Source organism: Rhinoderma darwinii, chromosome 11, assembly GCF_050947455.1.
Source record: "Rhinoderma darwinii isolate aRhiDar2 chromosome 11, aRhiDar2.hap1, whole genome shotgun sequence".
NCBI classification, from domain to species: domain Eukaryota; kingdom Metazoa; phylum Chordata; class Amphibia; order Anura; family Rhinodermatidae; genus Rhinoderma; species Rhinoderma darwinii.
The window spans coordinates 20,228,096-20,240,499 of NC_134697.1; the positions used below are offsets into that span (position 1 = coordinate 20,228,096).

Consider the following 12,404-nt stretch of genomic DNA (forward strand, 5'->3'; position numbering starts at 1 on the left):
CAAACCAATTGAAGTGATCTTAGTAATAAGTAAATTTGTTTATAGTAGGGAACCCCCTCAAATGCAATTCAATGGGCTGTAAAATCTCCAAACTCTTGTAGCCCATTGCATTATAGCCATAGCCTTACTGTTTGTTTCTATGCACTCAATAGATTTTCTCTAGTCCTATGGAAAACTATAGTTAACAGACCATATATCAATGTTATTTGTACCATCCGTATATGTTGCAATAACCTTACTAATGAACATTGTGTCAACCCATTTATTCTACAATCCATTCACTTTTCCTTTTGCAATACTGATGTTACCTGCAAATTTCCAAAGTGTAATGGTTTACGAGGTGCGTCCCTATAGTAATGAGAATGATTTTTTACGCTCCCCGCGAGGGCTGTGAGAGAAAAGTGGGGATGGAGGTTGTTGCGGGAGTATCTCAAGTATATGGCCGGACCATCCCCAGTTCAACCCGAGCCTTTCAAAGCGTCGGTACGTTACAAAGTGCACCCTTGTTTTTCCCTCTAGTCACGAACGAAAAGGAATGAAGCAGCGTTACGCAATAAAATTTTGCGTGAATCTTTGAAGAGTTTCAGAATCCTTAGAGATGCTGAAGACAGCGTATTGGGAAGCTGTTTTGTCATCAGCCCAAGTTTTCAAATGGCAGCAGGTCTTCAAGGATGGAAGGGAAGCCGTTGAAATTAAACAGCGCTCAGGGTGACCTCAACATCAAGAACTGATGAAAATGTGGCGGTTATCAAGGCTGCTCTGGATCAGAACCAACGTTTTGCCAGTGCGTCCTGACATTGCCAAAACGTAGATCCTTTATCATGACAATGCACCGAGTAACACATCATTGGCTGTGAGGGAGTTTTTGTCAAAAAAAACAAAACATTCCTACCCTTCCTCACCTACCCTATAGCCCTGACTTGGCACAATGTGACTTTTTTTGTTCCCCAAAAACAAAACTCATCTGAAAGGACACCATTTTGGTACTGTTGAAAACGACCATTTAGTCGCAACGAGGGCTCTGAACAACCTCTCACATGAAGACTTCCAGCACAGCTACGAAGACTGGCAGTGTCGCTGGAATCATTGTGTTCAGTCACGTGGGACTTTGTAGGTGATCAAGCCTAACTGTATGTATTTTTGAATAAAAGTATTTTTTTGGAAATCATGCTCATTGCTTTTGGGACGCACCTCGTATGTCCATATATGTATTGCCAGGTATAGGGGGCAGAGGTAGCAGTTACAACATGGCGCTGGTGCCTGAGGGGCCCAAATGACCTTCTGCCACATAAGAAGACACCACTATTATAATTGGTACATGGTTGCTTCAGGCCCTATTATAAATTTTGCATTGAGGCCCGGAAACTTCAAGTTATGCCAGTATATAATACATGAATCTCTTTAAGTTAAGGTGCCCCGACCGAAGTCTACAAATGACCCCAGCATGTATTTCGGAAATGTGGGCAGACAGTCTTGGAAGATAAAATAACTTGTAAAAGACATGGAGTTTTCTAGTATCTCCCCAGATCGCTGTCACATTTTGAGGTAATGAGTGTAAATGGAATGAACCAGGATACAAGGTAACAATAGCTAACTGCAGACATCATCTGGAACCACTTAAGAAACGTCTCTGACTGAATTATATGTTGGACGCTGGGTATAGAAAAAAGTCGGAATTGTTTCTGTCCCTAACATTCTTAGCAAAATATAATGTTTTCTGCAGTTTCCAATGTTCTCTTTTCATTTGCCATTGTGTAGCTAAAAGCATCTCATAGGGGCATGAAAAAGAAATCTAACCTTTGGAAAGATGGTACCTATTGGCTTCCACTGTTCACCACTCAGAAGATAAGGGACTATTATATCATAATGTTCGCACTGTTCCTTTTCGGTCTGTTTCCTAGACGATCCCAAATTGCAGTCCACATTCTCTCCTAGACAAAGCAAAGAAAAAATAAACTCATTTTAGTACGGAGCAACCTGCAAACTAGACTTTACCGTTCAGATGACTTTGCAGAGTCACCGGTAGAATAATAGGTTCTAGGAAATCTCTTTATAGATCAAATCAATTAAACGTTTCCAGTAAATTTTGCTTTGTGAAGCAAAAAAAATAAAAAAAATCATTGTTCTATGACCAAAAAAGAAGCAAAGAATAATAAGAGACTTAATATGCACAACATAAAAAAAAAAAATCAACATCATACAATATAAAGAGTACAGATGGGGATGTTCTTCCTTTACAAATGGTCTCCTAGTATCATCGTAACATCAAAGTGTTTCTATAAGGGTTACAGAGATAGCAGTCACATTCGGACTAGTGTACCGAAGAGCTATCGGCCAAATAGGAAGATCTTGTTGGGAATGTCAATGTTCGTGAAAACCTCGGTAACAGTGATCACAATATAGTTACATTTTACCTATACTGTAAAAAACAAACGCAGGCTGGGAGGGCAAAAACATTTAATTTTAAGAAAGCCAATTTCCCCAGGATGAGGGCTGCAATTCAGGATATGGACTGGGAAGAACTAATGTCAAATAATGGAACAAATGATAAATGGGAGATTTTCAAATCTACTTTGAGTTATTATAGTGCAAAATTTATTCCTACAGGTAATAAGTATAAACGACTCAAATTAAACCCCACATGGCTTACACATTCTGTGAAAGGGGCAATACATGACAAAAAAAGGGCATTTAAAAAATACAAATCTGAGGGTACAGCTGTAGCCTTTGTAAAATATAAAGAGCTTAATAAAATCTGTAAAAATGTAATAAAATTAGCAAAAATACAAAATGAAAGGCAGGTGGCCAAGGATAGTAAAACAAATCCTAAAAAATTCTTCAAGCATATAAATGCAAAAAAGCCAAGGTCTGAACATGTAGGACCCCTAGATAATGGTAATGGGGAGTTGATCACAGGGGATCAAGAGAAGGCAGAGTTACTAAATGGGTTTTTTAGCTCTGTATATACAACTGAAGAAAGAGCAGCTGATGTAGCCGGTGCCAGTGCTGTTAATATATCAGTTGATATACTGAATTGGATGAATGTAGAGATGGTCCAAGCTAAATTAAATAAAATAAATGTGCACAAGGCTCCGGGACCAGATGGGTTACACCCTAGAATTCTTAAAGAGCTTAGTTCAGTTATTTCTGTCCCCCTTTTCATAATATTCAGAGAATCTCTAGTGACTGGTATAGTGCCAAGGGACTGGCGCAGGGCAAATGTGGTGCCTATTTTCAAAAAGGGCTCTAGGTCTTCCCCGGGTAATTATAGACCAGTAAGCTTAACATCCATCGTGGGGAAAATGTTTGAGGGGCTATTGAGGGACTATATACAGGATTATGTGACAATAAATAGCATTATAAGTGACAGCCAGCACGGTTTTACTAAGGACAGAAGTTGTCAAACTAACCTAATCTGTTTTTATGAAGAGGTGAGCAGAAGTCTAGACAGAGGGGCCGCTGTGGATTTAGTGTTTTTGGACTTTGCAAAGGCATTTGACACTGTCCCCCATAGACGCCTAATGGGTAAATTAAGGACTATAGGTTTAGAAAATATAGTTTGTAATTGGATTGAGAATTGGCTCAAGGACCGTATCCAGAGAGTTGTGGTCAATGATTCCTTCTCTGAATGGTCACCGGTTATAAGTGGTGTACCCCAGGGTTCAGTGCTGGGACCACTATTATTCAACTTATTTATTAATGATATAGAGGATGGGATTAATAGCACTATTTCTATTTTTGCAGATGACACCAAGCTATGTAATATAGTTCAGACTATGGAAGATGTTTGTGAATTGCAGGCAGATTTAAACAAACTAAGTGTTTGGGCGTCCACTTGGCAAATGAAGTTTAATGTAGATAAATGTAAAGTTATGCATCTGGGTACCAACAACCTGCATGCATCATATGTCCTAGGGGGCGCTACACTGGCGGATTCACTTGTTGAGAAGGATCTGGGTGTTCTTGTAAATCATAAACTCAATAACAGCATGCAGTGTCAATCAGCTGCTTCAAAGGCCAGCAAGATATTGTCGTGTATTAAAAGAGGCATGGACTCGCGGGACAGGGATGTAATATTGCCACTTTACAAAGCATTAGTGAGGCCCCATCTAGAATATGCAGTTCAGTTCTGGGCTCCAGTTCATAGAAAGGATGCCCTGGAGTTGGAAAAAATACAAAGAAGAGCAACGAAGCTAATAAGGGGCATGGAGAATTTAAGTTATGAGGAAAGATTGAAAGAATTAAACCTATTTAGCCTTGAAAAAAGACGACTAAGGGGGGACATGATTAACTTATATAAATATATTAATGGCACATACAAAAAATATGGTGATATCCTGTTCCTTGTAAAACCCGCTCAAAAAACAAGGGGGCACTCCCTCCATCTGGAGAAAAAAAGGTTCAAGCTGCAGAGGCGACAAGGCTTCTTTACAGTAAGAACGGTGAATTTATGGAATAGTCTACCGCAGGAGCTGGTCACAGCAGGGACAGTAGATGGCTTTAAAAAAGGGTTAGATAATTTCCTAGAACAAAAAAATATTAGCTCCTATGTGTAGAAATTTTTCCTTCCCTTTTCCCTTCCCTTGGTTGAACTTGATGGACATGTGTCTTTTTTCAGCCGTACTAACTATGTAACTATGTAACTATGTAACTATGTAACCAGTATTATAAATGGCACACGGTAGGTGGGGGGCGGGGGTGCTGTTACAAATTTTGCATTGGGGCTCAAGAGCTACAAGTTAAAGGGGTTTTCCCATGAGAGACATTTATGACATATCCACAGGATATGTCATAAGTGTCAGATAGAGGAAGGTCTTGCACCTATCTCTAGAACGGGGCTCCCTAAATCCTCTTCTACTGCTCTGTGCTGTGGCTGAAGCGTGTTATTTCCGACCATGAATTACGGAAATGGCGTAGCTCGCTGAGCTACGCCGTTTTCGTAACTCCCATAGTAGTGAATGCCAGTTACAGAAGCTACGCTGTTTCCATAACTACATTAATTTCTACGAGAGTTACGGAAACAGTGCAGCTCAGAGAGCTACGCCGTTTCCGTAATTCATGGTCGGGAATCACACGCTTCAGCCACAACACAGAGCAGTAGAACAGGGTTTAGGGAGCCCCGTTCTAGAGATCGGTGCGGGTCCCAAAGGTGGGATCCGCATCTATCTGATATTTATGACATATCCTATCATTAACTTGTCTCTGACGGGAAAACCCCCTTAAGCCTGTGGTACTATAGTTAGTAAAGTTCAACATGTTATTCTGCAGTATCGAATTAGAGGATCGGTTTCTAACCTGTTGCTCTCGAACTGTTGTGAAAGTTTCACAACAGTATGAGAGCCACAGGTTGGAGACCACTGATCAAGAGGAAGACAAAAATACCGTATGAGGTACATAGTTGCCTCATATTCGGGGAAAAATTTCATCCGGACTACAAATAATGGCAATGAGAATAAATTCCTGAATCAATCAACGAGCTATTTCCATAAACCAATACAGATAACTTGTAATATTTCTTCATAGTGAGATCCAGATCTCTTTAGATTGTCCGAAGGGTCTGTGGGAGAACCCAACAGCAAGTGTTCAGTCCTTCTGCAGCGCCACCACAGGGGAAATGTAGCATTACACAGTTCCCATTGAAATCAATGGTCTATGTACTGCACTGACATGAGATTCTCTTTGCAGAGAGTGTTTAATCAATGTTATCAACCATGCGAACAACTGCACATATTCCTGATTCCTTTTAGTGCGGAATGGGTGATTTTGGAAAGTGAGATTTTGGGGTTAGCTACAGATTCTTATGGTTTTAGTAGTTAGACATCAGGCAGATGGGAGAGAGGCTGTACGGTGGCACACAAATCCCATGGCTCCATACTACGGTGTTACAGGGATTCCATGTGCCGTTGTACTATATTCCGTTGTGCAGTATAAAAAAAAATGCTTCTAGTGGACGAAAACTCCATACAAAGAAATCTGATGGAGAATGTCAGAATTATTCTCTGTCAGATTTGTATTGAAGAAAAAAAAAAAACACATATTAAAAAATTTCTATGACATTGGAGGCATACAGAGGTACAGTAATGACTCCTTTGAGTGACATATTTCAAAACTTTGCCTTTATATGGCCATGTGCATGAGGCCTTTGATTTATAATAAGTAGGTATCCACAAAGCCTGTTGTATGATTAAACAAATATAGGTCACTTGTCTAAGTTTAGCAAATAGGGTATTTTTTTCTTTTCTTGAAAACAGCGCCACTCCTGTACATGCACTGTGTCTGGTATTGCAGTTCAGTTCCTTTCAAATGAATGGGGCTGAGCCGCAATACCAGACACAGGTCATGGATAGTGGTGGCGCAGTTTCTAGAATAAAAAGCAGAATCTTTATTCTAAACTTAGACAACCCCTTTAAGCAGTGGCGTAACTATCGCTGTAGCAGCCGTAGCGGGGCCTGAAGCATCAGGGGGCCCGTGCCGCCCGCTGACACGCCCCCCCCATATGCCCGGTGTCGCAGTTAGCAGCCGTTATGGCCGCTACAGCGGTAGTGACGCTACTACGGGACCCTCGCCGCCGAGCCTCTAACATATATGGGTCGGGCGGCACGGCCTTCTCATGCCCAGTGGCATCGCTAGCACCGGAGGGGGCCCCAGTGCTAGCAACAGCAACCCCTTCTTGCAGTAATTGTACCTGCGTCTATACCATGCAGGTACAAATACATGCATTAGCGCTTGGTGCCAGACCATTCAGCGCCTTACAATACGCTGATCGGCTGGACAAAATGACTTGCCTCGCCAATAAGTGCCTTTCAACGATGCTAGCGGCACGAAGAAGTCATCGCACCACTTCCGTGGTTGAAAGGCGCTGATTGAAGGGGCAAGTCATTCTGCCCTGCCAATCAGCGCCTTTCAACGATGCACGAGAGCAGATCTGCATTGCCAACGGCACGGGAACGGGATCATGTGATGGAGGGGCTTTATCTACAGGGGGGTTTATATGTGGGGCACTATATACAGTGGGCGCTATATGTAGGGCACTATGTGGAGCACTATCTATAGGGGCAGCTATTTGTAGGGCACTATCTATAGAGGTGGGCTATATGTGGGACACTATATACAGTGGTGGGTTACCCATGGGGCACTCTCTACAGGGGGGCTATATCTAGTGAACTGTCTACAGGGGTGGGCTATATGCGGGACACTATATACAGGGGGAGCTATACGTGAGCCACTATTTACAGAGTTGGGCTATATGTGGAGCACTATCTATAGGGGGAGCTATTTGTAGGGCACGGTCTACAGGGGTGGGCTATATGTGGGACACTATATAGAGGGGTGGGTTACCTGTGGGACACCATCTACAGGGGGCTATATGTAGGGCAATGTCACCAGGGGTGGTCTATATGTGAGGCACTATCTACAGAGGTGGGCTATATGTGGAGCACTATCTATAGGGGAAGCTATATGTAGGGCAGCACAGTGGCTCAGTGGTTAGCACTATTGCCTTGCAGCTCTGGAGTCCATAGGTGGGCACTATCTACAGATGCTCCTTGGGGGGGTCACTATCTACAGGGGGCACTATCTACAGGGAGCATGGTGTGTGTGTGTGTGTGTGTGTGTGTGTGTGTGTGTGTGTGTGTGTGTGTGTGTGTGTGTGTGTGACAGTGTATGGCACTATTATAGTTAGAGGTGCAGTGTATAGCGCTATTATATTTAGAAGTGTTGAGACTTTTATCTTCGTTTATAGGTGCAGAAATGTTGTACTGAGCTTGGTTCTGGTACTGTATATAAGTACTGAGCTGGGTTCTGGGGCTGTATTTATGTACTGAGCTTGGTTCTGGAGCTGTATTTCTGTACTGAGATTTGTTCTGGTACTGTATATATCTACTGAGCTTGGTTCTGGTACGGTATTTCTGTACTGAGCTTGGTTCTGTATTTATGTACTGAGCTTGGTTCTGGTGTTGTATTTATGTACTAAGCTTGGTTCTGAGGATGTATATATGTACTGAGCTTTGTTCTGGTGCTGTATATATGTACTGAGCTTTGTTCTGGTGCTGTATATATGTCAGAGCTTGGTTCTAGTGCTGTATTTATGTACGGAGCTTGGTTGTGGTACTGTATATATGTATGAGCTTGGTTCTGGAGCCGTAGTTATATAGGATATATTGAGAATAACAAAATTGCAGGGCAGATAGAATGGTTTTCAATTCATTGTACATTTAAATGGGAACCAGTCTAGTAGTTTTAACCCCTTGAGCTGCCACCATGCGGTAATACATGACCTGACAATATTTCCAAATGTATGTTTTTTTCAGATGCAGCAATATTTATAAAATCAACTTTTAAAACGGGCACACTATATACTAATTACTCATTAAAGAGTCGTGGGTCGCGGTGCCGCTATCCTAAAGATTCACATAGTCCTGTCTCCAAAACCCACCGTTCCATGTCTGATTGACATCCCCCTGGCTGATACAACTTTCTCGGATGAGGCATTACCTTGTACTGCTTGGGAGGCTGTGTGGCACTATATATAAGGGGGGGAGTTGTGTGGCACTATACACATGGGATTAGCTGTGTGGCACTATATATAAGGGGCTGTGTGTCACTACTTGGGGGGGCTGTGTGGCACTATCTACTAGGGGGCTGTATGTCACCATCTATTAAGGGGGGCTGTGCAGCAAAATATACAAGGGAGAGGGGCTGTGTGGCACTATATACAGGGGGGCTGTATGGCACTATCTACAAGGGGGAGGTGGGGGTGCTTTCTACAAGTGGGGTGTGACACTGTCTACAGGCGGGGCTATATAGCACTGTCTACAGGGGGGCTGTATGGCACAATCTACAGGGGGCACTATCTTTAAGGGGGGCTGCGTGTGGTACCTGGGAGGGGGCCCCAGTCAAGAGAGTTTGCTATGGGGCCCAGTCTTTCCTATTTATGCCTTTAAGACAAAAATGATAACGTATATGGACACCTTAAAAGATGCAGATCCACATGTCTGGCAAGGGACTGCAGGTAGCTGTGAGGATACCTACACTAGCTGGCAGCCTCTGGTACCTTTTGTTATGCTACATCCACAGCAGAACTGTAATGCACGGCATCTGGAAGTATATTATACTATATTATAGGAATCCCTGTGTGTGGAACGCCATGTCTCATCATTTATGACTCCTGTACCCTTGATAACTGATTTATATGGTGAATTCTGTGCACTTTGCCAGTTAACTGGTGTAAGCCGCATTTATCAAACCTTCCTCTGTACACATGGTATAAATGTGCTACAAGAATTTACCCCTAACTCACTCTGGCAGATTTATAGTATTCTCAACTGCTGATGAAGGGGCACAGTGTTTGGCAACCCCAACTAATAACATATTTTGACATGTCTTAATGTCAGAAGTTGATAAAGGTAAACCTTAAATTTATAAAATAATTGTTGACCAAGTGATCTTTCAGCGGGCAATTTAAAGGGACAATGCCAACATTAACATGAATATTTAGCTAGATATAGGATAATAAGTGAATGGCAGACACCTATGGTGAAAAACAGTACAATCCAACCTGTCCAATTATTTTGCCCCTACGTCAGTCCTCATTTTTTTGTCATATGCCACTAAAATCAGCTGGAAGCAAATAGAGGCAACCCCTTTAGCTACTATGGGGAAGCTAGAATTTCGGTGGGCACATACAGTTTTGGTGAGCTCAGCCCAGGTTGGCTCCATTCCCTTTTCTAATCAGAATTGAGAATCTGCACAGGATTTCCATCTCAAAACTTCTGTAAACAAGGGAATGGGGAATAGGGCCAACGATAATGGAAGGGGGTAGATAATGGAAAACGAACAGCAAGACTTACTGTCTTGTGGGAAGGAATGTGGTGGCATGAACTCCAGAAAGTGGGGGCTTAATTTTATCTCTTTTATTGGGACTCCTCTATGTACCCCCTGCCTGAAAGGGCTGCAAAATTATAATATGGTTGAGCAGCTTTGTGGACAACTTTTTAGGGTTAGGGTCATAGCTAGGCTTTTTCTTCACCCGTGGCCGACTCACACCTCTAGTCTTGTATCTATAGTTTCCCTGGCCAAGGCAGAGTGGCCTGTTAGGTACCTGAAGGCATAGGAGTTGGTATGATATGGTCTTATCATTTAGGGGCCCTTTTACACTGGTCAATTATCAGGCAGACAAGCGTTCATAGAATGCTCATTCACGATAATTGCCCTGTGTATACTGGGCAGCGATCAGCAGATGAACGAGCAAACGTGTAATAGGGCTTTTAGTCAACAATCCAAATAACCAGACTATTGCTCATACTATATTACTATATTACTATATTACGAGGTGCGTCCCTATAGTAATGAGAATGATTTTTTACGCTCCCCGCGAGGGCTGTGAGAGAAAAGTGGGGATGGAGGTTGTTGCGGGAGTATCTCAAGTATATGGCCGGACCATCCCCAGTTCAACCCGAGCCTTTCAAAGCGTCGGTACGTTACAAAGTGCACCCTTATTTTTCCCTCTAGTCACGAACGAAAAGGAATGAAGCAGCGTTACGCAATAAAATTTTGCGTGAATCTTTGAAGAGTTTCAGAATCCTTAGAGATGCTGAAGACAGCGTATTGGGAAGCTGTTTTGTCATCAGCCCAAGTTTTCAAATGGCAGCAGGTCTTCAAGGATGGAAGGGAAGCCGTTGAAATGAAACAGCGCTCAGGGTGACCTCAACATCAAGAACTGATGAAAATGTGGCGGTTATCAAGGCTGCTCTGGATCAGAACCAACGTTTTGCCAGTGCGTCCTGACATTGCCAAAACGTAGATCCTTTATCATGACAATGCACCGAGTAACACATCATTGGCTGTGAGGGAGTTTTTGTCAAAAAAAAAAAAACATTCCTACCCTTCCTCACCTACCCTATAGCCCTGACTTGGCACAATGTGACTTGTTTTGTTCCCCAAAAACAAAACTCATCTGAAAGGACACCATTTTGGTACTGTTGAAAACGACCATTTAGTCGCGACGAGGGCTCTGAACAACCTCTCACATGAAGACTTCCAGCACAGCTACGAAGACTGGCAGTGTCGCTGGAATCATTGTGTTCAGTCAAACGAGCAAACACTGATCATATCGCTTTAAAAAAAACTGGAATATAATCGTTATGGGCAGAACTCCCGGTGTAAACAGGGAGACGCGCTGCCGAAATGGTAATCGTTGATCGGCGATCGTTGCATCGGTCAAATTTGGCCCGTGTAATAGGGCTTTTAGTCAACAATCCAAATAACCAGACTATTGCTCATACTATATGGCTTCGTCAGCACACAATGAGGTATTTGCTATAATTTGCGAACTTCTCTATGGTACTTTCTGGAGATTCCTTTGTAAAAGGTCAAAGCGACCACTGAGTTATATATAAGAAAATTCTGCAAAGTATTAATAATTTTAAATGTAGGTAGAGAGAATACTCTAAGATCCCCATGACATTTCATTGCTGGGTTGATTAATGTTTTCAAAAACCTCCCGTATGAAATATTCCTCCGTATTCCTCTTCATCTTGTGCCTTGGAATCCTAAGTAGAGATATATATTGTATTTTATCTGAGACAGCTTTAGTGATGGAGGGAATTTATGCCGATGTTACATTTCCACTCTCTTCCTGCGCTCTTGTATGCCAACACAGTGTGTTCAATGTTACAAAAAAACTGCCATATATTATTATATACATAGCTTAGAAAGGAATTGTTAAGAGATTATTGCTAACATTCCTTGTAAGTCTCATAAATCCAAATATGTATTGTAGAAGGTGGAAAAAAGGGAACATTACCTGTATTGATTTCTAGGTTGTTAATTGAAAGGGGTTGTCTCATTACGACAACCTCTGTCTATATGCCATATTAGGGCATATGGATGTCATAAAGGAGGGCCAAAAATTGGCACCCCATCTATGGGCCAGAACAGAGGCAGCAAACAGCTGTTCACACTCTGGCGAACCAACCCCATCCATGTCTTGCATTGAAAACCATTTCACTTAACGCTGTAAGAAATTGTATAACTAGCGGGAACGTCCGCCACTAATGGCCAGCTTCTGTATAAAAATGAATTGCCATGATAAGACAACCCCTTTAAAAAAAAGTCTTGCTCCCATATATAATTATGGTATATAAAGTTAAAGGGGCAGTGTTGCAATTCAGACACAATGCTGTTATAGGAGTAGAAGTTTTTCTGAAAAAAAACCTGAAGGTGCTGTACCAAGTATTGTAATCTCAGTGATCCCATTGAGCAGACTCTGATGGCATGTCTCATCGAAAGGATATTAATCTTTATGGGTGGGAAAGCCCTTTTAAATAGATGAAATAGAAAGATAGAAAATAGGATAGATGATAGATCGATTGATAGCTGCATAGATGGATGTAGGCTTAGTCCCA

The 12,404-nt window shown here is 42.1% G+C and overlaps 1 protein-coding gene across 1 annotated transcript in view; it reads right to left on the reverse strand.

The window, feature by feature from the left end:
- ADAM12 (ADAM metallopeptidase domain 12) overlaps positions 1 to 12,404 on the reverse strand; it is a 407,169-nt gene that overhangs the window by 351,193 nt on the left and 43,572 nt on the right. The window contains exon 2 of the mRNA XM_075843108.1: positions 1,798 to 1,931. Coding sequence (XP_075699223.1) covers positions 1,798 to 1,931 — 134 coding nt within the window. The remainder of the gene's footprint in view (positions 1 to 1,797; positions 1,932 to 12,404) is intronic.